Here is a 26,645-nt window from a genome sequence, read left to right on the forward strand (position 1 = left end):
TGCAAAATTTGGCGGCCGCTTCCTCGGCTTTTCAGTCAATGTTGCAGACTGACATGCCTTCTAGGATTTCTAAACGCCCACTCATGGCACGGGCTGCTCAGGTATCGGACTCAGAGGGTTCCTCAGATGATGGGGAGGTCCCTGATGACACTGACTCGGACGCCTCGGTCCAGGAAATGGATACCAAGTCGTCCATTAATGTGCGAGCACTAGTTAGGGCGGTGCGAGCTATTCTTCTTATAGAGGATGAGGCACCGGTTCCTAGGTCGAAGTTTCCTAGTTTCAAAAAGACTAAGGTGGCTTCTGCGGTGTTTCCCCTGTCTGATCAGTTGACGGATCATATGGCGGTAGCTTGGCAGGCGCCCAGTAAGAGATTCCTTCCTCAGAAGCGGTTGGCTTCTAATTACCCCTTCCCTGAGGCACATTGTAAAAAATGGGAAACTCCACCGGCGGTGGATTCCCATGTCACCCGTTTAACTCGGGGCGCCACCTTACCATTACCGTCGATATCCTCGCTGAAGGATCCCACGGACAGGAAAGTTGAGACTTGCTTAAAGTCTATTTACTCCCTCTCCGGGGCGGTGGCCCGACCGTCCATGGCCATTTCCTGGGTGGCCAAGGCCATTGAGGGGTGGGCCAATGCATTGGAAGATACCTTCCCGGACGACGCTCCGGATGTCCAGCGGGCGTTGTTGGGACAAATGAGGGACGCCGCTTCTTACATTGGAGAAGCTTCTTTAGATGCTAGTCTGCTGACCTCGCGGGTGTCGGCTGCAGCGGTGTCTGCCCGCCGATCCTTATGGTTGCGGTCCTGGAGAGCGGACTCTGATTCAAAGAAAGGTCTGGAGGCCTTACCTTTCAATGGGGAATTACTATTTGGTCCGGACTTGGGCAAAATAGTGGACACCCTGGCTAAATCCAAGTCGGCCTTCCTCCCTTCGGCGGCACTGCCTGCTAAGGTTCGGAGTTCGGCTTTTCGTTCCTTTCGGGTTCAGGGTAAGGCGAAAGGTCAGTCCTTCCCGAGACAGTCTGCGAGTAAGACGGCCTCTAAACCCAAGAAGCAAGCCTGGAGTGCTCGGCGCCCTTCTTCCAAGCAGGAAGATAAACCTGCGGCCTGATGGGACGGGCCTCCCTCTGGGGGACCTCAGAGTGGGAGGCCGACTTCTTCTATTTGCCCAGTGCTGGCACAATACCACCACGGATGCCTGGGTTCGAGAAGTGGTCTCCCAGGGGTACGCCCTGTCTTTTCGGCACAGACCACCCCACCAGTTTTTCTGCACAAGTCCTTCTCAGGACAAGACCAAGGCGTTACAGGTTCAGGAGGCTATAGAGTCCTTGCTGAAAGCAGGGGTCATTGTTCCCGTTCCTCTATCACAACGAGGGACGGGGTATTATTCGTCTCTGTTTCTGGTGCAGAAACCCAATGGTTCTCATCGCCCTATCCTCAACTTGAAGTCTCTGAACAAATTCCTCAGAGTTCCCAAGTTCAGGATGGAAACGTTACGTTCCATCATTCTGGCGATGGAACCGGGGGATTACATGGTGTCCCTGGACATCCAGGACGCCTACCTCCATGTTCCGATAGCATCTTCACACCAGCGGTATCTGAGGTTCGCTATCCTTCAACACCACTATCAGTTCCGGGCGCTACCCTTTGGTCTCTCCACGGCACCGAGGGTGTTCACGAAGATTATGGCGGTCATGGCCGCACATCTTCGGAACCAGAATGTACGGCTGCTGCCGTACCTGGACGACCTCCTGTTGCTGGCGAGCTCCCCGGAGGTACTGCTTCAACATCTCCACCTGACGATCGCTTGCCTGCAAGCACACGGGTGGTTGATAAATTGGAAAAAGTCCTCCCTGATTCCATCACAGCGGATGGTTCATTTGGGAGCCCTGCTGGATTCGCGTCAGCAAAGGATCTTCCTGACTCCGGAGAAGGTCGCCTCACTACAGCTGCGGATACGCAGTTGCCTGAGCCGTTGCCGCCTGTCGGTCCATTCGGCTATGAGAGTTCTGGGGTCCATGGTGTCGACATTCGACATGGTGGAATTTGCCCAGTTCCATTCCCGGCCCCTGCAGGGGCTGATTCTATCAGAATGGAACGGGTTACCTCACCGGATCCGCTCTCAGGTGCTGGTGTTGTCTCCGGACGTTCGGCTATCTTTGGCTTGGTGGCTTCAGACAGCTCATCTGGTCGAGGGGCGCCCATTTTGGGTCCCGGACTGGGTCCTGCTCACGACGGATGCCAGTCTCCGGGGTTGGGGGGCAGTGACCGGCTCTTTGTCGCTTCAGGGTCGTTGGTCAGCGGAAGAAGCACTTCTCCCCATCAACATCCTGGAACTGCGGGCAGTATACAAGGCCCTGCAGTCGTCCGGCCCCGCTCTTCACGGAAGGGCGGTACAGGTGCAGTCCGACAACGCCACCACGGTGGCGTATATCAATCACCAAGGCGGAACTCGCAGTCAGGCAGCGATGTCGGAGGTGTCTCGTATCCTGTCTTGGGCGGAGGGTCACATTCCAGTGATCTCGGCGGTCTTCATCCCCGGAGTCCTCAATTGGGAGGCGGACTTCCTCAGCCGTCACGACGTGCATCCCGGGGAATGGTCGCTTCACCCAGAGGTGTTTCAGCTACTCGTGGACAGGTGGGGACTGCCGGAGCTGGACTTGATGGCCTCCCGTCACAATCACAAGTTGCCCGTTTACGGGTCAAGGACAAGAGACGCAGGTGCAAGTCTGGTGGACGCGCTGTCGCTGACATGGACGTTTCACCTGGCGTATCTGTTTCCTCCGATATCCCTGCTTCCTCGGGTTCTGCGGAAATTCAAGCAGGACGGCGGCATGCTCGTGCTGGTAGCTCCGGCCTGGCCCAGACGTCCTTGGTACTCCGATCTGAGGAGCCTCTCCATCGACGTTCCGTACCTTCTTCCTCAACGTCGGGATCTGTTGTCTCAGGGGCCCTGCCTTTACCCGGATCTGGGTCGGCTGTCTTTGACGGCGTGGCTCTTGAGACAGCCGTCTTGAGGTCTCGGGGCTTCTCCAGTTCGGTTATTGGTACGATGCTCAGGGCACGCAAGCCTGCTTCAGCACGGATTTATCACAGAGTGTGGCACACTTACTTTCAGTGGTGTGAGTCCAGACTTTATGATCCTCAGGTGTTCCGAGTTTCTAGGATCTTGGAATTTCTTCAGTCAGGATTGGATCTCGGCTTACGCCTTGCATCTCTGAAGGTTCATGTGTCCGCCTTGTCCGTGTGGTTTCAACGGCGGATTGCAATACTACCAGACGTTCACACCTTTTTCCAAGGTGTTATCAGGATCCAGCCTCCCTTTGTGCCTCCGGTGGCTCCTTGGGACTTGGCGGTGGTGCTACGGGTCCTGCAGGGTCCTCCGTTTGAGCCTCTTGAGGCGGTGGAGCTCAAGTGGCTGACATTTAAGACGGTTTTTTCTCCTGGCAATTGCTTCGGCCAGGAGGGTGTCTGAATTGGGGGCGCTTTCCTGTCGCCCTCCTTTCCTAATTTTTCACCAGGACAGAGCGGTGCTCCGCACTCGTCCTGAGTTTTTGCCCAAAGTGGTCTCGAAGTTCCATATTAATCAGGAACTTGTTGTGCCAGCTTTTCAGTCCCCTGATCTTTCAGCTGGTGAGACTTCCTTAGATGTGGTCCGGGCGCTTAGAATTTATGTAGACCGGACGGCTTCGGTTAGGAAGTCTGATTCCTTGTTTATCCTCTTTGGTTTTCACAAGAGGGGTTGGCCTGCCAACAAACAAACGTTAGCCCGTTGGCTTCGTTCCGTTATTTGTGAGGCTTATGCACAGGAGGGCTTACCTGTGCCAGCCTCTGTTAAGGCTCATTCCACTCGTTCTGTGGGTCCCTCTTGGGCTGCTAGACGTGGCGCTTCTGCTGTTCAGCTGTGTAGGGCGGCCACTTGGTCTTCAATTCAAACGTTTTTGAGGTTCTATGCGTTTGACACCTTTGCCTCTCAGGATGCATCCTTTGGGCGCCGGGTACTCCTTTCAGCACAGGAGCGTCCCCGCCCTTAGTTGTACTGCTTTGGGACATCCCCAAGGTCAACCCTGTGGACCCCCTATGGACCCTGAAGTAGAAAACAAGAGATATGGTAAGAACTTACCTTTGTTATCTCTGTTTCTACGAAGTCCATAGGGTCCACAGGGCGCCCGCCCTGACGCACCTGGCTTCAAATGGGCTGTGTGGCTGGTCACCGGTTTTCCGTCTCCTATTGCTGTGAGTATGGTTTCTTGTGTGTTCCAGTCTTCCTTCTCTCTGTTCCATATTCTCCTCCGGCCTAGGCTGCTTACCAACTGGGGTGCCTGTGGCTCGGGGGCGGGGTATAGAGGAGGACCCAAGTGCATCCTGGGAGCTAAAAGCTTAACTGTGTGGTGCCCATGGATCCTGTTCCAGCTATAACCCCAAGGTCAACCCTGTGGACCCTATGGACTTCGTAGAAACAGAGATAACAAAGGTAAGTTCTTACCATATCTCTTGTTTTTTTTTTTCTTCCTTTATAGCCTTTTTGTTTTTTTAACATTTATTTATTTTTTATTCTTTAGTACATGGCCATTCTCTCTTTCGGACTGTGTGCAGCCACTGATCCTGAACGTGACCAGGCCCCTCATCTCTGTGGTTAGTCTTTTATTCCTCTATTCCAGAAGTTTTTTCTAGAATACTCTTTAATAAAGCCATAGATATGCTGTGTTCTGTTAAATTAAGGATCTTGTCATTAGGCATGTGGGTACATTTATTTATTTTTTTAAATGTTAGTAAAAGTGTGATTAAGCCACAGAAACACAACATCGATTAAAAACAAGATATTTGGTAAGAACTTACCTTTGTTATCTCTGTTTCTACGAAGTCCATAGGGGGTCCACAGGGTTGACCTTGGGGTATAGGTTGGGAACCAAATCCGGGCACCACACAGTTAAAGCTTTCAGCTCCCAGGTTGCACTGGGTCCACTCTCCCTATAACCCCGCCCCCAAGCCAGAGGCACCTCAGTTAATAAGCAGCCAAAGGCCGGAGGAGGACAGAGAAAGAGAGAAGACTGGAACGCTCAAGACCCATACTCACAGAGAAGGAGACAGGATATCGGTGACCAGCCACACAGCCCATATAAAGCCAGGTGCGTCAGGGCGGGTGCCCTGTGGACCCTATGGACTTCGTAGAAACAGAGATAACAAAGGTAAGTGAGGCAAAGGAATCCAATACATAGAAACTTAAAAACATCTGGACAGAAGACCACGTGGCCACCTTGCAAGGCAGAAAAGCCGATGCGCCACAGCAAGCTGCCCACGAGGGGCCCACAGCCCGAGTAGAATAAGCATCAACAGAAAGGCTTTCCTATGTGTAGGCCCCTGAGATAGTCATACGAAGCCATCCAGCCAACGTCTGTTTAATGGCCGGCCATCATTTCCTGTGAAATCCATAGACCACAATTAAGGAGTCTGATTTCCTGAAGGAACTGGAACGGACCACTTAAATCCTGAGAGGCCAGACCACAGTCAATGAGGCCACCTCATCCGATAGGACTGGAGACTGAAATGTCGGTACCATAAGTTCCTCAATAATAACAAGAGATATGGTAAGAACTTACCTTTGTTATCTCTGTTTCTACGAAGTCCATAGGGTCCACAGGGTGACCTTGGGGTATAGCTGGATCCTGGATCCTCGGGCACCACGGAGTTAAAGCTTTTAGCTGCTCCCAGGATGCACTTGGGTCCAACCTCCCCTATACCCCGCCCCCGAGCCACAGGCACCTCAGTTGGTAAGCAGCCCAGGCCGGAGGAGGAGACGAAACAGAGAGAAGGAAGACTGGAACACACAAGAACCATACTCACAGAAATGGGAGACGGAAAACCGGTGACCAGTCACAGAGCCCATATGAAGCCAGGTGCGTCAGGGCGGGTACCCTGTGGACCCTATGGACTTCGTAGAAACAGAGATAACAAAGGTAAGTTCTTACCATATCTCTTGTTTTCTACTTCAGGGTCCATAGGGGTCCACAGGGTGACTTTGGGGATGTCCCAAAGCAGTCCAACTAAGGGCGGGGACGCTCCTGTGCTGATAGGAGAACCCGGCGCCCAAAGGATGCATCCTGAGAGGCAAAGGTGTCAAACGCATAGAACCTCAAAAAGGTCTGAATGGAAGACCAGGTGGCCGCCTTACAGAGCTGAACAGCAGAGGCGCCACGGCTAGCAGCCCAAGAAGGGCCCATGGACCGAGTGGAATGAGCCTTAACAGAGGCTGGAACAGGTAAACCCTCCTGCATATAAGCCTCAATAATAACAGAACGAAGCCAACGGGCTAGAGTCTGTTTGTTGGCAGGCCAACCCCTCTTGTGAAAACCAAAGAGGATAAACAAAGAATCCGACTTCCTCACAGAACTAGTCCGGTCCACATAAACCTGGAGTGCCCGGACAACGTCTAAGGAAGTCTCCCCAGCCGAAAGATCAGGTGACTGAAAGGCTGGTACAACAATTTCCTGATTAATGTGGAACCTGGAAACCACCTTAGGCAGGAAATCAGGACGAGTGCGAAGCACCGCTCTGTCCTGATGAAAAATCAGAAAAGGGGGACGACAAGAAAGCGCCCCCAAATCTGAAACCCTCCTGGCAGAAGCAATTGCCAAGAGGAAAACAGTTTTAAAAGTTAGCCACTTGAGCTCCACTGACTCCAAGGGCTCAAAAGGAGGACCCTGTAAGGCCCTAAGAACCACCGCCAAATCCCACGGGGCCACAGGTGGCACAAAGGGAGGCTGGATTCTCAAAACACCCTGGAAAAAGGTGTGTACGTCCGGCATAGCAGCGATCCTGCGCTGGAACCACACCGACAGACCAGACACGTGTACCTTCAGTGAAGAAAGACGTAATCCTAAGTCCAAACCGGACTGAAGGAAAGCCAGAATACGCGAAACTCGGAACACCTGGGGATCATAGTTTCTGGCCTCGCACCACTGAAAGTAAGTGTGCCACACTCTGTGATAGATCCTCGCGGAAGCAGGCTTGCGCGCCCTCAGCATGGTGGTAATAACGGAGCTAGAAAAGCCCCGAGACCTCAGGACGGCTGTCTCAAGAGCCACGCCGTCAAAGATAGTCGACCCAGATCCGGGTGAAGACAGGGCCCCTGAGACAACAGGTCCCGCCGTTGAGGTAGGAGGTACGGAGCGTCGATGGACAGGCTCCGCAGATCGGAGTACCACGGCCTTCTGGGCCACGCTGGGGCCACCAGGATCAGTGTGCCTCCGTCCTGTTTGAACTTGCGCAGGACCCGAGGCAGCAGAGATATCGGAGGGAACAAGTAAGCCAGTTGAAACAGCCATTTCACCGACAGCGCGTCTATCAGACTTGCGCCTGCGTCCCTTGTCCTTGACCCGTACACAGGCAGCTTGTGATTGTAACGGGACGCCATCAGGTCCAGTTCTGGCAGCCCCCACTTGTCCACGAGTAGTTGGAATACCTCTGGATGAAGCGACCATTCCCCGGGATGCACATCGTAACGGCTGAGGAAGTCTGCCTCCCAATTGAGGACTCCTGGGATGAAAACTGCCGAGAGAGCTGGAAGATAGCGCTCCGCCCAAGCCAGGACGCGGGACACCTCCAACATCGCAGCTCGACTGCGAGTCCCTCCCTGGTGATTGATGTACGCCACCGTGGTGGCGTTGTCTGACTGCACCTGAACGGCCCTTCCGTGAAGAGCGGTGCCGGACGACTGCAGGGCTCTGTATACTGCCCGCAGTTCCAGGATGTTGATGGGAAGAATCGCTTCCTCCGCCGACCAACGACCCTGAAGTGACAAGGAGCCTGTCACCGCCCCCCAACCCCGGAGACTGGCATCTGTCGTGAGCAGAACCCATTCCGGGATCCAAAAGGGGCGCCCCTCCAGGAGATGCGCTGTCTGCAGCCACCAGGCTAGGGACAGACGCACCTCCGAGGACAACACCAGCATCTGAGAGCGGATCCTGTGTGGCAATCCGTTCCATTCTGAAAGAATCAGCCCCTGCAGGGGCCTGGAATGGAACTGGGCAAACTCCACCATGTCGAATGCCGACACCATGGACCCCAAAACTCTCATCGCTGAGTGCACCGACACTCTGCCACTGCTCAGACAACTGTGAATCCGCAGCTGTAAGGAGGAGACCTTCTCTGGAGTCAGAAAAATCCGTTGCTGACGAGAGTCCAGGGCCCCCAAATGAACCATCCGTTGTGATGGGATGAGGGAGGATTTCTTCCAGTTGATCAACCAGCCGTGCGCCTGTAGACAAGCGACCGTCAGGTGGAGATGCTGGATCAGTACCTCCGGGGAGCTTGCCAGCAAGAGGAGGTCATCTAGATACGGTAGCAACCGTATCCCCTGGCTCCGAAGGTGAGCCGCCATGACCGCCATCACCTTGGTAAATACCCTTGGTGCCGTGGAGAGACCAAAGGGTAGAGCCCTGAATTGGTAGTGGTTGTGGAGAATAGCAAACCGCAGAAACCGTTGGTGCGATGTTGCTATAGGCACATGGAGGTAGGCGTCCTGGATATCCAGGGAGACCATATAATCCCCCGGTTCCATCGCCAGTATGATGGAACGCAAAGTTTCCATCCTGAATTTGGGAACCCTGAGAAACCTGTTCAGGGACTTCAAATTGAGGATGGGGCGATGAGAGCCATTGGGTTTCTGCACCAGAAACAGCGTAGAGTAATACCCCATCCCACGTTGACTGTGGTACGGGTATAATGACCCCCGCCGTCAGCAAGGCCTCTATGGCTTCCTGAACCTGCAAGGCCTTGGTTTTGTCCTGAGAAGGACTTGTGCAAAAAAACTGGCAAGGCGGCCTGTGCCGAAAAGACAGGGCGTACCCCTGGGAGACCACTTCTCGCACCCAGGCATCCGTGGTGGTATTGTGCCAGCACTGGGCGAATTGAAGAAGTCGGCCTCCCACTCTGGGGTCCCCCAGAGGGAGGCCCGTCCCATCACACAGAAGGCTTATCTTCTGGCTTGGAAGAAGGGCGCCTAGCACTCCAGGCTTGCTTCTTTGGCTTTGAGGCGGTCTTGGGTGCGGACTGCCTCGGGAAGGACTGACCCTTTGCCTTGCCCTGAACCCGAAAGGAACGAAACGCCGAGCTCCGGACCTTAGCAGGTGTAGTAGCTGAAGGGAGGAAGGCTGACTTGGATTTTGCCAGGGTATCTACTATTTTGTCCAGGTCCGGACCAAATAGTAATTCCCCATTAAAAGGTAAGGCCTCCAAGCCTTTCTTTGAATCCGCGTCTGCTCTCCAAGACCGCAACCACAAGGATCTACGAGCAGACACTGCTGCCGACGAAACCCTAGAGGTCAACAGGCTAGCATCCAAAGATGCTTCTCCAATGTAGGAGACGGCATCTTTCATCTGTCCTAACAACGCCCTCTGGACGTCCGGAGATTCATCCGTAAACGTGTCCTCCAAGGCGTTGGCCCACCCCTCAATGGCCTTGGCCACCCAGGAGATGGCCATGGATGGCCGGGCTACAGCCCCTGAGAGAGAATAAATAGACTTTAGACAAGTCTCCACCTTCCTGTCCGTAGGATCCTTCAGCGAGGATATAGACGGCAATGGCAAAGTAGCACTCCTAATGAGGCGTGTTACATGGGAATCAACTGCAGGCGGAGTTTCCCATTTCTTACAATGCGCTTCCGGGAATGGATAATTGGACGCCAAGCGTTTCTGTGGCAGGAAACGCTTACTGGGCGTCTGCCAGGCCACCGCCATGTGATCAGTCAACTGATCAGACAAGGGGAACGCTGTAGAAGTAACCTTAGCCTTTTTAAAACTAGGATACCTTGACTTGGGAGCGGGTGCCTCATCCTCAATCAGAAGAATAGCCCGCACCGCCTTAACCAGAGCCCGCACATTGATGGAAGACTTAGTGTCTACCTCCTGGACTGAGGCATCTGAGGCTGAGTCATCCTGTACCTCACCATCATCCGAGAACCCCTCAGAATCCGAAAGATGCGCAGCCTGTGCCATGACTGAGCGTTTAGACGCCCTGGAGGGCACGTCACTGCGCAACATCGACTGAAAAGCCGAAGATGCTGCCGCCAAATCTTGGACAGTGTGGGAAAGCGCATCCACCCAGGGTGGAGTAGCTGTCACAGGAGCCTGAAACGGCACCACAGCCGGCTGTGCCACAGGGGTGGACTGAATATACATTGGCAACCCCGCATAGGGACCAACAGGCTGAGACCCCGGGGGAGTCTGCAATAATTGTGGGACACCCGGGGAATGGGGGATGGCAGGCTGGGGCAACGCCCTAGTAGGGGCGGCAGTCGGGACCGACGGTCCGCGATGGACACCAGCACCTGGGAAAACATCGCCCATGGTGGCTCCTGCGAAATGGGAGGTTTAGACGTACCAGGGACCGCCTGGCACCGTCCGCACAGGCCGTCCTGTGACAAATCCTCCCTATCCACTCCTGCAGAACAGCGCCTGCAGGAGAACAATGCTGGAGCCCCGGAGTGCTCAATCTCCTCCTCAGACATGACTTAGGAAGAAAACGTGCGCACTCACCAGTGTGCTGCACAACAGCCCACAATATGGCACCGTGTAGCACACAACTGTATGTGACGGACCTCACAAATACGTGATCTATATAGGTGAGGTCAGTAGAAACACCCTTCCCCCGCACACCTGTAGGGCTTGTAGGAGAAGGAAAGGGATAGGTACAGGCTGACAGTAAGTAGAAAAAAGACACAGACAGGCAGCACTAGCAAAAGTCACATACCATGCAGGAAGATATACTCACTGCACCTTTCCACTACAATCAACCTCCCAGATTCAGTGTCTGGGAGGGCTATAGCGCTGTGTACACTGTCCTTGTCGGGGGAGAGGTACACAGGGGGACCGGTCCGCGTGCTCCCTGAGAGTATCCACGCTGCCAGTAAGAAAATGGCCGCTGGAGACCTCAGAGGAGGAGTGGCCTGATCTCCCCGGCGTCTTCCGGCAGCAGTCCCGGGGGAAACCAGAGTCCGGCTAGTACAGACTCTGGCTTCCCCCGCCGCGATCCCCAGTTCAGTGCTGGCGTCGCTGCGCCAGCAGGGAGAAGGAGCGGCAGCGTGGGTGTCTGTACAGACAGCCCAGCGCTGCTGCTCTAGAGAACAAAACTAGTGTAAAAATAAATTTAACCTAGTTAAATAAAAAGCTTTAGGGGGCTGCTCCTGCTCCTCCGGCCGGGCACCATCTAAAACTGAGGTGCCTGTGGCTCGGGGGCGGGGTATAGGGGAGGTTGGACCCAAGTGCATCCTGGGAGCAGCTAAAAGCTTTAACTCCGTGGTGCCCGAGGATCCAGGATCCAGCTATACCCCAAGGTCACCCTGTGGACCCCTATGGACCCTGAAGTAGAAATGGAACTTAACCACTTTAGGAAGAAACACAGGGCAAGTGCGACTCACAACCCTGTCTTGGTGATATATCCAGAAGAGGGAGCCACATGAGAACGCTCCCAATTCAGACACTCTCCTGGCAGCTGTAAACACCATAAGAAATAGAGTCTAAGCCATAAACCACATAAGGGCTATCAAAACTAGTGGATCAAATGTATCTAAGCGCTTTGTCTCTCTCCTGCGGTCTCCTCTCTCCTCTCCCCTAGCTCTCATGCACTTTGTATCTAAGCGCTTTGTCTCTCTCCTGCGGTCTCCTCTCTCCCCTAGCTCTCATGCACTTTGTATCTAAGCGCTTAGTCTCTCTCCTGTGATCTCCTCTCTCCCCTAGCTCTCATGCACTTTGTATCTAAGCACTTTGTCTCTCTCCTGCGGTCTCCTCTCTCCTCCTCTCCCCTAGCTCTCATGCACTTTGTATCTAAGCGCTTTGTCTCTCTCCTGCGGTCTCCTCTCTCCTCTCTCCCCTAGCTCTCAAGCACTTTGTTTCTAAGCGCTTTGTCTCTCTCCTGCGGTCTCCTCTCTCCTTCTCTCCCCTAGCTCTCATGCACTTTGTATCTAAGCGCTTTGTCTCTCTCCTGCGGTCTCATCTCTCCCCTAGCTCTCATGCACTTTGTATCTAAGCGCCTTGTCTCTCTCCTGCGGTCTCCTCTCTCCCCTAGCTCTCATGCACTTTGTATCTAAGCGCTTTGTCTCTCTCCTGCGGTCTCATCTTTCCTTCTCTCCTCTAGCTCTCATGCACTTTGTATCTAAGCGCTTTGTCTCTCTCCTATGGTCACCTCTCTCCTCTCTCCCCTAGCTCTCATGTACTTTGTATCTAAGCGCTTTGTCTCTCACCTGCGATCTCCTCTCTCCTCTCTCCCCTAGCTCTCATACACTTTGTATGTAAGCGCTTTGTCTCTCTCCTGCGGTCTCCTCTCTCCTCCTGTCCCCTAGCACTTATGTACTTTGTATCTAAGCGCTTAGTCTCTCTCCTGCAGTCTCCTCTCTTCTTCTCTCCCCTAGCTCTCATGCACTTTCTATCTAAGCACTTTGTCTCTCTCCTGCGGTCTCATCTCTCCTTCTCTCCCCTAGCTCTCATGCACTTTCTATCTAAGCACTTTGTCTCTCCCCTGCGGTCTCCTCTCTCCTCCTCTCCCCTTGCTCTCATGCACTTTGTATCTAAGCGCTTTGTTTCTCTTTGCGGTCTCATCTCTCCTTCTCTCCCCTAGCTCTCATGCACTTTCTATCTAAGCACTTTGTCTCTCTCCTGTGATCTCCTCTCTCCTTCTCTCCCCTAGCTCTCTCATGCACTTTGTATCTAAGCGCTTAGTCTCTCTCCTGTGATCTCCTCTCTCCCCTAGCTCTCATGCACTTTGTATCTAAGCGCTTAGTCTCTCTCCTGCGGTCTCCTCTCTCCTCCTCTCCCCTAGCTCTCATGCACTTTGTATCTAAGCGCTTTGTCTCTCTCCTGCGGTCTCCTCTCTCCGACTCTCCCCTAGCTCTCATAAACATTGTATATAAGCACTTTGTCTCTCTCCTGCGGTCTCATCTCTCCTTCTCCTTCTCCTCCCCTAGCTCTCATACACTTTTTGTATCTAAGCGCTTTGTCTCTCTCCTGCGGTCTCCTCTCTCCCCTAGCTCTCATACACTTTGTATCTAAGCACTTTGTCTCTCTCCTGCGGTCTCCTCTCTCCTCTCTCCCCTAGCTCTCATACACTTTGTATCTAAGCGCTTTGTCTCTCTCCTGCGGTCTCATCTCTCCCCTAGCTCTCATGCACTTTGTATCTAAGCGCTTTGTCTCTCTCCTGCGGTCTCCTCTCTCCCCTAGCTCTCATGCACTTTGTATCTAAGCGCTTTGTCTCTCTCCTTTGGTCACCTCTCTCCTCTCTCCCCTAGCTCTCATGCACTTTGTATCTTAGCGCTTAGTCTCTCTCCTGTGGTCTCCTCTTTCCCCTAGCTCTCATGCACTTTGTATCTAAGCGCTTTGTCTCTCTCCTGCGGTCTCCTGTCTCCTCCTCTCCCCTAGCTCTCATGCACTTTGTATCTAAGCGCTTTGTCTCTCTCCTGCGGTCTCATCTCTCCCCTAGCTCTCATGCACTTTGTATCTAAGCACTTTGTCTCTCTCCTGCGGTCTCCTCTCTCCTCTCTCCCCTAGCTCTCATGCACTTTGTATCTAAGCACTTTGTCTCTCCTGCAGTCTCCTCTCTCCCCTAGCTCTCATACACTTTGTATCTAAGCGCTTTGTCTCTCTCCTGTGGTCTCATCTCTCACCTAGCTCTCATGCACTTTGTATCTAAGCGCTTTGTCTCTTTCCTGCGGTCTCATCTCTCCTCCTCTCCCCTAGCTCTCATGCACTTTGTATCTAAGCACTTTGTTTCTCTCCTGCAGTCTCCTCTCTCCGCTCTCCTTCTCTCCCCTAGCACTTATGTACTTTGTATCTAAGCGCTTTGTCTCTCACCTGCGATCTCCTCTCTCCCCTAGCTCTCATACACTTTGTATGTAAGCGCTTTGTCTCTCTCCTGCGGTCTCCTCTCTCCTCCTGTCCCCTAGCACTTATGTACTTTGTATCTAAGCGCTTAGTCTCTCTCCTGCGGTCTCCTCTCTTCTTCTTTCCCCTAGCTCTCATGCACTTTGTATGTAAGCGCTTTGTCTCTCTCCTGCGGTCTCCTCTCTCCTTCTCTCCCCTAGCTCTCATGCACTTTGTATCTAAGCGCTTTGTCTCTCTCCTGTGATCTCCTCTCTCCCCTAGCTCTCATGCACTTTGTATCTAAGCGCTTTGTCTCTCTCCTGCGGTCTCCTCTCTCCTTCTCTCCCCTCGCTCTCATGTACTTTGTATCTAAGTGCTTTGTCTCTCCCCTGCGGTCGCCTCTCTCCCCTAGCTCTCATGCACTTTTTATCTAAGCGCTTTGTCTCTCTTTGCGGTCTCATCTCTCCTTCTCTCCCCTAGCTCTCATGCACTTTCTATCTAAGCACTTTGTCTCTCTCCTGCGGTCTCCTCTCTCCTTCTCTCCCCTAGCTCTCTCATGCACTTTGTATCTAAGCGCTTAGTCTCTCTCCTGTGATCTCCTCTCTCCCCTAGCTCTCATGCACTTTCTATCTAAGCGCTTTGTCTCTCTCCTGCGGTCTCCGCTCTCCTCCTCTCCCCCAGCTCTCATACACTTTGTATCTAAGCGCTTTGTCTCTCTCCTGCGGTCTCCTCTCTCCTCCTCTCCCCTAGTTCTCATACACTTTGTATCTAAGCGCTTTGTCTCTCTCCTGCGGTCTCCTGTCTCCTCCTCTCCCCTAGTTCTCATACACTTTGTATCTAAGCGCTTTGTCTCTGTCCTGCGATGTCCTCTCTTCTTCTCTCCCCTAGCTCTCATGCACATTGTATCTAAGCTCTTTGTCTCTCTCCTGCGGTCTCCTCTCTCCCCTAGCTCTCATGCACTTTGTATCTAAGCGCTTTGTCTCTCTCCTGCGGTCTCCTCTCTCCCCTAGCTCTCATACACTTTGTATCTAAGTGCTTTGTCTCTCTCCTGCGGTCTCCGCTCTCCTCCTCTCCCCCAGCTCTCATACACTTTGTATCTAAGCGCTTTGTCTCTCTCCTGCGGTCTCCTCTCTCCTTCTCTCCCCTAGCTCTCATGCACTTTGTATCTAAGCGCTTTGTCTCTCTCCTGCGGTCTCCTCTCTCCCCTAGCTCTGATGCACTTTGTATCTAAGCGCTTTGTCTCTCTCCTGCGGTCTCCTCTCTCCCCTAGCTCTGATGCACTTTGTATCTAAGCGCTTTGTCTCTCTCCTGCGGTCTCCGCTCTCCTCCTCACCCCTCGCTCTCATGCACTTTGTATCTAAGCGCTTTGTCTCTCTCCTGCGCTCTCCTCTCTCCTTCTCTCCCCTAGCTCTGATGCAGTTTGTATTTAAGCACTTTGGGCCTGATTCAGACCCACTCGCGAGCGGCTGTCCGCTCGCAAGTGGGTCGATGTTATGCACTGAGCATGCGCACGACGGAGGGAGCTCCGTCGTGCGCATGCTCCAGACGCGACGAGCGAAGGAAAGTCCTTCGCTCGTTGTGTCCGATCAAAGGGGGCGTGCTGTCAATGTTGATTGACAGCACGCCCCCTTTGGTGGGCGTGCCGGGGGCGTGCCTCCCTGACGGGGGCGTTCCCACGGGAACGCCTCCCGTCAGAAGCCGGCCCACTGACATCACTAGTGATGTCAGTGGGAGTGATTTTGGCTCTGATAGAGCCAAAATCACTCCGGAGCTTGCGGTTGAAAACCTCAACCGCAGGCTCCGGCTCGCAATTTCGATGGTCGCGATGGTCTCGACCATCGCGGCCATCAAAAAACACGCTCGTATAGACTGTGGGTGGTGACCCACAGCTATACGAGCGTCCAGGAGGACGCTCCATGAAAATGGAGCCCTGCCCTCATTCAGAGCGTGCGCTCTGCTCAGAGCGTACGGCTCTGAATGAGGGCCTTTGTCTCTGTCCTGCAGTCTCCTCTCTCCCCTAGCTCTCATTCACTTTGTAGCTAAGCGCTTTCTCTCCTGCGGTTTCCTCTCTCCTCCTCTCCCCTAGCTCTCATGCACTTTCTATCTAAGCGCTTTGTCTCTCCTGCGGTCTCCTCTCTCCTCCTCTCCCCTAGCTTTCATGCACTTTGTATCTAAGCGCTTTGTCTCTCTCCTGCGGTTTCCTCTCTCCCCTAGCTCTCATGCACTTTTTATCTAAGCTCTTTGTCTCTCTCCTGCGGTCTCCTCTCTCCTTCTCTCCCCTAGCTCTCATGCACTTTGTATCTAAGCGCTTTGTCTATCCTGCGGTCTCCTCTCTCCTCTCCCCTAGCTCTCATGCACTTTGTATCTAAGCGCTTTGTCTCTCTCCTGCGGTCTCCTCTCTCCTCCTCTCCCCTAGCTCTCATGCACTTTGTATGTAAGCGCTTTGTCTCTCTCCTGCGGTGTCCTTTCTCCTTCTCTCCCCTAGCTCTCATGCACTTTGTATCTAAGCGCTTGGTCTCTCTCCTGTGATCTCCTCTCTCCCCTAGCTCTCATGCACTTTGTATCTAAGCACTTTGTCTCTCTTCTGCGGTCTCCTCTCTCCTCCTCTCCCCTAGCTCTCATACACTTTGTATCTAAGCGCTTTGTCTCTCTCCTGCGGTCTCATCTCTCCTTCTCCTCCCCTAGCTCTCATACACTTTGTATCTAAGCGCTTTGTCTCTCTCCTGCGGTCTCTTCTCTCCCCTAGCTCTCATACACTTAGTATCTAAGTGCTTTGTCTCTCTCCTGCGGTCTCCGCTCTCCTCCTCACCCCTAGCTCTCATGCACTTTGTATCTAAGCGCTTTGTCTCTCTCCTGCGCTCTCCTCTCTCCTTCTCTCCCCTAGCTCTGATGCACTTTGTATTTAAGCACTTTGTCTCTCTCCTGCAGTCTCCTCTCTCCCCTAGCTCTCATTCACTTTGTAGCTAAGCGCTTTGTCTCTCTCCTGCGGTCTCATCTCTCCCCTAGCTCTCATACACTTTGTATCTAAGCGCTTTGTCTCTCTCCTGCGGTCTCCTCTCTCCCCTAGCTCTCATACACTTTGTATCAAAGCGCTTTGTCTCTCTCCTGCGGTCTCCTCTCTCCTCTCCCCTAGCTCTCATGCACTTTGTATCTAAGCGCTTTGTCTCTCTCCTGTAGTCTCCTCTCTCCTCCTCTCCCCTAGCTCTCATACACTTTGTATCTAAGCGCTTTGTCTCTCTCCTGCGGTCTCCTCTCTCCTCCTCTCCCCTAGCTCTCATACACTTTGTATCTAAGCGCTTTGTCTCTCTCCTGCGGTCTCTCTCCTCCTCTCCCCTAGCTCTCATTCACTTTGTATCTAAGCGATTTGTCTCTCTCCTGCAGTCTCCTCTCTCCTTCTCTCCCCTAGCTCTCATTCACTTTGTATCTAAGCGATTTGTCTCTCTCCTGCAGTCTCCTCTCTCCCCTAGCTCTCATGCACTTTTTATCTAAGCTCTTTGTCTCTCTCCTGCGGTCTCCTCTCTCCTTCTCTCCCCTAGCTCTCATGCACTTTGTATCTAAGCGCTTTGTCTCTCCTGCGGTCTCTTCTCTCCTTCTCTCCCCTAGCTCTCATGCACATTGTATCTAAGCGCTTTGTGTCTCTCGTGCGGTCTCCTCTCTCCCCTAGCTCTCATGCACTTTGTATCTAAGCGCTTTGTCTTTCCTGCGGTCTCCTCTCTCCTCCTCTCCCCTAGCTCTCATACACTTTGTATCTAAGCGCTTTGTCTCTCTCCTGCAGTCTCCTCTCTCCTCTCTCCCCTAGCTCTCATACACTTTGTATCTAAGTGCTTTGTCTCTCTCCTGCGGTCTCCTCTCTCCTTCTCTCCCCTAGCTCTCATGCACTTTGTATCTAAGCGCTTTGTCTCTCTCCTGCAGTCTCCTCTCTCCCCTAGCTCTCATGCACTTTGTATCTAAGCTCTTTGTCTCTCTCCTGCGGTCTCCTCTCTCCTTCTCTCCCCTAGCTCTCATACACTTTGTATCTAAGCGCTTAGTCTCTCTCCTGCGGTCTCATCTCTCCCCTAGCTCTCATGCACTTTGTATCTAAGCGCTTTGTCTCTTTCCTGCGGTTTCATCTCTTCTCTCTCCCCTAGCTCTCAAGCACTTTGTATCTAAGCGCTTTGTCTCTTTCCTGCGGTTTCATCTCTTCTCTCTCCCCTAGCTCTCATGCACTTTGTATCTAAGCGCTTTGTCTCTCTCCTGCGGTCTCCTGTCTCCTCCTCTCCCCTAGCTCTCATGCACTTTGTATCTAAGCGCTTTGTCTCTCTCCTGCGGTCTCCTCTCTCCTCTCTCCCCTAGCTCTCATGCACTTTGTATCTAAGCACTTTGTCTCTCCTGCAGTCTCCTCTCTCCCCTAGCTCTCATACACTGTATCTAAGCGCTTTGTCTCTCTCCTGCGGTCTCCTCTCTCCCCTAGCTCTCATACACTTTGTATCTAAGCGCTTTGTCTCTCTCCTGTGGTCTCATCTCTCCCCTAGCTCTCATGCACTTTGTATCTAAGCGCTTTGTCTCTTTCCTGCGGTCTCATCTCTCCTCCTCTCCCCTAGCTCTCATGCACTTTGTATCTAAGCGCTTTGTCTCTCTCCTGCAGTCTCCTCTCTCCTCTCTCCTTCTCTCCCCTAGCACTTATGTACTTTGTATCTAAGCGCTTTGTCTCTCTCCTGCGGTCTCCTCTCTCCTCCTGTCCTCTAGCACTTATGTACTTTGTATCTAAGCGCTTTGTCTCTCTCCTGTGATCTCCTCTCTCCCCTAGCTCTCATGCACTTTGTATCTAAGCGCTTTGTCTCTCTCCTGCGGTCTCCTCTCTCCTCTCTCCCCTAGCTCTGATGCACTTTGTATCTAAGCGCTTTGTCTCTCTCCTGCGGTCCCTTCTCTCCCCTAGCTCTCATACACTTTGTATCTAAGCGCTTTGTCTCTCTCCTGCGGTCTCCTCTCTCCTTCTCTCCCCTAGCTCTCATGCACTTTCTATCTAAGCACTTTGTCTCTCCCCTGCGGTCTCCTCTCTCCCCTAGCTCTCATGCACTTTGTATGTAAGCGCTTTGTCTCTCCTGCGGTCTCCTCTCTCCTTCTCTCCCCTAGCTCTCATGTACTTTGTATCTAAGCGCTTTGTCTCTCTCCTGCGGTCTCCTCTCTCCTTCTCTCCCTTAGCTCTCTCATGCACTTTGTATCTAAGCGCTTAGTCTCTCTCCTGTGATCTCCTCTCTCCCCTAGCTCTCATGCACTTTGTATCTAAGCAATTTGTCTCTCTCCTGCGGTCTCCTCTCTCCTCCTCTCCCCTAGCTCTCATGCACTTTGTATCTAAGCGCTTTGTCTCTCTCCTACGGTCTCCTCTCTCCCCTAGCTCTCATGCACTTTGTATCTAAGCGCTTTGTCTCTCTCCTGCGGTCTCCTCTCTCCTCCTCGCCCCTAGCTCTCATACACTTTGTATCTAAGCACTTTGTCTCTCTCCTGCGGTCTCTTCTCTCCCCTAGCTCTCATGCACTTTGTATCTAAGCGCTTTGTCTCTCTCCTGCGGTCTCCTCTCTCCTCCTCTCCTTCTCTCCCCTAGCTCTCATGCACTTTGTATCTAAGCGCTTTGTCTCTCTCCTGCAGTCTCCTCTCTCCTTCTCTCCCCTAGCTCTCATACACTTTGTATCTAAGCGCTTTGTCTCTCTCCTGCGGTCTCCTCTCTCCCCTAGCTCTCATGCACTTTGTATCTAAGCGCTTTGTCTCTTTCCTGCGGTCTCCTCTCTCCTCCTGTCCCCTAGCTCTCATGCACTTTGTATCTAAGCGCTTTGTCTCTCTCCTGCGGTCTCCTCTCTCCTCTCTCCCCTAGCTCTCAAGCACTTTGTATCTAAGCGCTTTGTCTCTCTCCTGCGGTCTCCTCTCTCCTTCTCTCCCCTAGCTCTCATGCACTTTGTATCTAAGCGCTTTGTCTCTCTCCTGCGGTTTCCTCTCTCCCCTAGCTCTCATGCACTTTGTATCTAAGCTCTTTGTCTCTCTCCTGCGGTCTCATCTCTCCCCTAGCTCTCATGCACTTTGTATCTAAGCGCTTTGTCTCTTTCCTGCGGTCTCCTCTCTCCTCCTGTCCCCTAGCTCTCATGCACTTTGTATCTAAGCGCTTTGTCTCTCTCCTGCGGTCTCCTCTCTCCTCTCTCCCCTAGCTCTCAAGCACTTTGTATCTAAGCGCTTTGTCTCTCTCCTGCGGTCTCCTCTCTCCTTCTCTCCCCTAGCTCTCATGCACTTTGTATCTAAGCGCTTTGTCTCTCTCCTGCGGTTTCCTCTCTCCCCTAGCTCTCATGCACTTTGTGTCTAAGCTCTTTGTCTCTCTCCTGCGGTCTCATCTCTCCCCTAGCTCTCATGCACTTTGTATCTAAGCGCTTTGTCTCTTTCCTGCGGTTTCGTCTCTTCTCTCTCCCCTAGCTCTCATGCACTTTGTATCTAAGCACTTTGTCTCTCCTGCAGTCTCCTCTCTCCTTCTCTCCCCTAGCTCTCATACACTGTATCTAAGCGCTTTGTCTCTCTCCTGCGGTCTCATCTCTCCCCTAGCTCTCATGCACTTTGTATCTAAGCGCTTTGTCTCTTTCCTGCGGTCTCATCTCTCCTCCTCTCTCCTAGCTCTCATGCACTTTGAGTCTTAGCGCTTTGTCTCTCTCCTGCAGTCTCCTCTCTCCTTCTCTCCCCTAGCTCTCATGCACTTTGTATCTAAGCGCTTTGTCTCTCTCCTGTGGTCACCTCTCTCCTCTCTCCCCTAGCTCTGATACACGTGGTCTCTTTGCTCTCTCTGTCTATCTCTCTCTCTGTTGCTTGGTGTCCTTTGCTTGCGTCCCCTCTGCCGAGTATTTCCTAGCTAGGCTGCACTTTCTGCTCTGTATGTATCTGTTGTCACTGCGTCCGTGTTTGTGTGTTGTATTTAGTGTGTGTGTTGTATTTAGTGTGTGTGTTGTATTTAGTGTGTGTGTTGTATTTAGTGTGTGTGTTGTAGATAGTGTGTGTGTTGTAGATAGTGTGTGTGTTGTAGATAGTGTGTGTGTTGTAGTCACTGTGTGTGTTGTAGTCACTGTGTGTGTGTTGTAGTCACTGTGTGTGTGTTGTAGTCACTGTGTGTGTGTGTTGGAGTCACTGTGTGTGTGTGTTGGAGTCACAGTGTGTGTGTGTTGGAGTCACAGTGTGTGTGTGTTGTAGTCACTGTGTGTGTGTGTTGGAGTCACTGTGTGTGTGTGCGTGTTGTAGTCACTGTGCGTGTTGTAGTCACTGTGCGTGTTGTAGTCACTGTGCGTGTTGTAGTCACTGTGCGTGTTGTAGTCACTGTGTGTGTTGTAGTTAGTGTGTGTGTTGTAGCCACTGTGTGTGTGTGTGTGTGTTGTAGCCACTGTGTGTGTGTGTTGGAGTCACTGTGTGTGTGTGTTGGAGCCACTGTGTGTGTGTGTTGGAGCCACTGTGTGTGTGTGTTGGAGCCACTGTGTGTCTGTGTGTGTTGGAGTCACTGTGTCTGTGTGTGGGTTGGAGTCACTGTGTCTGTGTGTGGGTTGGAGTCACTGTGTCTGTGTGTGGGTTGGAGTCACTGTGTCTGTGTGTGGGTTGGAGTCACTGTGTCTGTGTGTGGGTTGGAGTCACTGTGTCTGTGTGTGGGTTGGAGTCACTGTGTCTGTGTGTGGGTTGGAGTCACTGTGTCTGTGTGTGGGTTGGAGTCACTGTGTCTGTGTGTGGGTTGGAGTCACTGTGTGTGTTGGAGTTACTGTGTGTGTGTGTTGTAGTCGCTGTGATTATTTAGTGGTCCTTTGCGCTCCATCTTGTGATCCTACTATTCCCTGCATTTGGTCACTCAGAATCTCATTCTGTTGCAGGCGGTTACAAGTTCTCCCTGGTATATTGAGCTGTTTTGGACGCTCTTTTCACCATACACAGCTTATCAAGTAAGGTACTAACAATTTATCATTTTGTAGAATTATTCCCTCATTCTATCCCCTCTCCATGTCCCCTGGCTGCTTGGCCCTCTCTCTATGTTCTCTCTATATCTCATCTAATAATGGTATTTCTCCGAATGTAGGTGGCTTCCCCCAGTGTCCCGATGCCCCAGAGAGTCAGATGAAGACTTTGCATCCCGTGTACAGAAGGTGCGGAGGATGGGACTGGGGTGTGATAGGTGACATGATGATGATGATGATGATGATACAGAGATCAGTGTATAAGATCAGTAACTGTACAGGATGAGGGGATGGGAGTGGGGTGTGACAGGTGACTGGATGATGATGATACAGAGATCAGTGTATAAGATCAGTAACTGTACAGGATGAGGGGATGGGAGTGGGGTGTGACGGGTGACTGGATGATGATGATGATGATAGAGATCAGTGTATAAGATCAGTAACTGTACAGGATGAGGGGATGGGAGTGGGGTGTGACAGGTGACATGATGATGATGATGATGATGATACAGAGATCAGTGTATAAGATCAGTAACTGTACAGGATGAGAGGATGGGAGTGGGGTGTGACAGGTGACTGGATGATGATGATGATACAGAGATCAGTGTATAAGATCAGTAACTGTACAGGATGAGGGGATGGGAGTGGGGTGTGATAGGTGACTGGATGATGATGATGATGATGATGATACAGAGATCAGTGTATAAGATCAGTAACTGTACAGGATGAGGGGATGGGAGTGGGGTGTGACAGGTGACTGGATGATGATGATGATGATGATGATACAGAGATCAGTGTATAAGATCAGTAACTGTACAGGATGAGGGGATGGGAGTGGGATGTGACAGGTGACTGGATGATGATGATACAGAGATCAGTGTATAAGATCAGTAACTGTACAGGATGAGGGGATGGGAGTGGGGTGTAACGGGTGACTGGATGATGATGATGATGATAGAGATCAGTGTATAAGATCAGTAACTGTACAGGATGAGGGGATGGGAGTGGGGTGTGACAGGTGACATGATGATGATGATGATGATGATACAGAGATCAGTGTATAAGATCAGTAACTGTACAGGATGAGAGGATGGGAGTGGGGTGTGACAGGTGACTGGATGATGATGATGATGATGATGATACAGAGATCAGTGTATAAGATCAGTAACTGTACAGGATGAGAGGATGGGAGTGGGGTGTGACAGGTGACTGGATGATGATGATGATGATACAGAGATCAGTGTATAAGATCAGTAACTGTACAGGATGAGGGGATGGGAGTGGGGTGTGACAGGTGACTGGATGATGATGATGATGATGATGATGATACAGAGATCAGTGTATAAGATCAGTAACTGTACAGGATGAGGGGATGGGAGTGGGGTGTGACAGGTGACTGGATGATGATGATGATGATGATACAGAGATCAGTGTATAAGATCAGTAACTGTACAGGATGAGGGGATGGGAGTGGGGTGTGACAGGTGACTGGATGATGATGATGATACAGAGATCAGTGTATAAGATCAGTAACTGTACAGGATGAGGGGATGGGAGTGGGGTGTGACAGGTGACTGGATAATGATGATGATGATACAGAGATCAGTGTATAAGATCAGTAACTGTACAGGATGAGGGGATGGGAGTGGGGTGTGACAGGTGACTGGATGATGATGATGATACAGAGATCAGTGTATAAGATCAGTAACTGTACAGGATGAGAGGATGGGAGTGGGGTGTGACAGGTGACTGGATGATGATGATGATGATACAGAGATCAGTGTATAAGATCAGTAACTGTACAGGATGAGGGGATGGGAGTGGGGTGTGACAGGTGACTGGATGATGATGATGATACAGAGATCAGTGTATAAGATCAGTAACTGTACAGGATGAGGGGATGGGAGTGGGGTGTGACAGGTGACTGGATGATGATGATGATACAGAGATCAGTGTATAAGATCAGTAACTGTACAGGATGAGGGGATGGGAGTGGGGTGTGACAGGTGACTGGATGATGATGATGATGATGATACAGAGATCAGTGTATAAGATCAGTAACTGTACAGGATGAGGGGATGGGAGTGGGGTGTGACAGGTGACTTGATGATGATGATGATGATACAGAGATCAGTGTATAAGATCAGTAACTGTACAGGATGAGGGGATGAGAGTGGGGTGTGACAGGTGACTGGAAGATGATGATGATGATACAGAGATCAGTGTATAAGATCAGTAACTGTACAGGATGAGGGGATGGGAGTGGGGTGTGACAGGTGACTGGATGATGATGATGATGATGATACAGAGATCAGTGTATAAGATCAGTAACTGTACAGGATGAGGGGATGGGAGTGGGGTGTGACAGGTGACTGGATGATGATGATGATGATGATGATACAGAGATCAGTGTATAAGATCAGTAACTGTACAGGATGAGGGGATGGGAGTGGGGTGTGACAGGTGACTGGATGATGATGATGATGATGATGATACAGAGATCAGTGTATAAGATCAGTAACTGTACAGGATGAGGGGATGGGAGTGGGATGTGACAGGTGACTGGATGATGATGATACAGAGATCAGTGTATAAGATCAGTAACTGTACAGGATGAGGGGATGGGAGTGGGGTGTGACGGGTGACTGGATGATGATGATGATGATAGAGATCAGTGTATAAGATCAGTAACTGTACAGGATGAGGGGATGGGAGTGGGGTGTGACAGGTGACTGGATGATGATGATGATGATACAGAGATCAGTGTATAAGATCAGTAACTGTACAGGATGAGAGGATGGGAGTGGGGTGTGACAGGTGACTGGATGATGATGATGATGATACAGAGATCAGTGTATAAGATCAGTAACTGTACAGGATGAGGGGATGGGAGTGGGGTGTGACAGGTGACTGGATGATGATGATGATACAGAGATCAGTGTATAAGATCAGTAACTGTACAGGATGAGGGGATGGGAGTGGGGTGTGACAGGTGACTGGATGATGATGATGATGATGATACAGAGATCAGTGTATAAGATCAGTAACTGTACAGGATGAGGGGATGGGAGTGGGGTGTGACAGGTGACTGGATGATGATGATGATGATGATACAGAGATCAGTGTATAAGATCAGTAACTGTACAGGATGAGGGGATGGGAGTGGGGTGTGACAGGTGACTGGATGATGATGATGATGATACAGAGATCAGTGTATAAGATCAGTAACTGTACAGGATGAGGGGATGGGAGTGGGGTGTGACAGGTGACTGGATAATGATGATACAGAGATCAGTGTATAAGATCAGTAACTGTACAGGATGAGGGGGATGGGAGTGGGGTGTGACAGGTGACATGGTGATGATGATGATGATGATGATAATACAGAGATCAGTGTATAAGATCAGTAACTGTACAGGATGAGGGGATGGGAGTGGGGTGTGACAGGTGACTGGATGATGATGATGATGATACAGAGATCAGTGTATAAGATCAGTAACTGTACAGGATGAGGGGATGGGAGTGGGGTGTGACAGGTGAATGGATGATGATGATGATGATACAGAGATCAGTGTATAAGATCAGTAACTGTACAGGATGAGAGGATGGGAGTGGGGTGTGACAGGTGACTGGATGATGATGATGATAATACAGAGATCAGTGTATAAGATCAGTAATTGTACAGGATGAGGGGATGGGAGTGGGGTGTGACAGGTGACTGGATGATGATGATGATACAGAGATCAGTGTATAAGATCAGTAACTGTACAGGATGAGGGGATGGGAGTGGGGTGTGACAGGTGACTGGATGATGATGATGATGATGATGATGATACAGAGATCAGTGTATAAGATCAGTAACTGTACAGGATGAGGGGATGGGAGTGGGGTGTGACAGGTGACTGGATGATGATGATGATGATGATGATACAGAGATCAGTGTATAAGATCAGTAACTGTACAGGATGAGGGGATGGGAGTGGGGGGTGACGGGTGACTGGATGATGATGATGATGATAGAGATCAGTGTATAAGATCAGTAACTGTACAGGATGAGGGGATGGGAGTGGGGTGTGACAGGTGACTGGATGATGATGATGATGATGATGATGATACAGAGATCAGTGTATAAGATCAGTAACTGTACAGGATGAGGGGATGGGAGTGGGGTGTGACAGGTGACTGGATGATGATGATGATACAGAGATCAGTGTATAAGATCAGTAACTGTACAGGATGAGGGGATGGGAGTGGGGTGTGACAGGTGACTGGATGATGATGATGATGATACAGGGATCAGTGTATAAGATCAGTAACTGTACAGGATGAGGGGATGGGAGTGGGGTGTGACAGGTGACTGGATAATGTTGATGATGATACAGAGATCAGTGTATAAGATCAGTAACTGTACAGGATGAGGGGATGGGAGTGGGGTGTGACAGGTGACATGGTGATGATGATGATGATGATAATACAGAGATCAGTGTATAAGATCAGTAACTGTACAGGATGAGGGGATGGGAGTGGGGTGTGACAGGTGACTGGATGATGATGATGATGATGATACAGAGATCAGTGTATAAGATCAGTAACTGTACAGGATGAGGGGATGGGAGTGGGGTGTGACAGGTGAATGGATGATGATGATGATGATACAGAGATCAGTGTATAAGATCAGTAACTGTACAGGATGAGAGGATGGGAGTGGGGTGTGACAGGTGACTGGATGATGATGATGATGATGATGATACAGAGATCAGTGTATAAGATCAGTAACTGTACAGGATGAGGGGATGGGAGTGGGGTGTGACAGGTGACTGGCTGATGATGATGATGATACAGAGATA

At 51.3% G+C, this 26,645-nt stretch overlaps 1 protein-coding gene across 1 annotated transcript in view; it reads left to right on the forward strand.

Annotated features, from left to right (window-relative positions):
- Positions 1-21,987, forward strand: part of AUP1 (AUP1 lipid droplet regulating VLDL assembly factor) — an 80,992-nt gene extending 59,005 nt beyond the window's left edge. The window contains exons 6-8 of the mRNA XM_088465830.1: positions 4,570-4,642; positions 21,718-21,786; positions 21,921-21,987. Of these exons, the coding sequence (XP_088321956.1) occupies positions 4,570-4,642; positions 21,718-21,786; positions 21,921-21,962 (184 nt within the window). The 3' untranslated portion in view covers positions 21,963-21,987. The remainder of the gene's footprint in view (positions 1-4,569; positions 4,643-21,717; positions 21,787-21,920) is intronic.
- The last annotated feature ends 4,658 nt before the right edge of the window (positions 21,988-26,645 follow it).

This window comes from Taudactylus pleione, unplaced genomic scaffold (assembly GCF_031769625.1).
Source record: "Taudactylus pleione unplaced genomic scaffold, aTauple2 ptg002171l, whole genome shotgun sequence".
Lineage (NCBI taxonomy): Eukaryota > Metazoa > Chordata > Amphibia > Anura > Myobatrachidae > Taudactylus > Taudactylus pleione.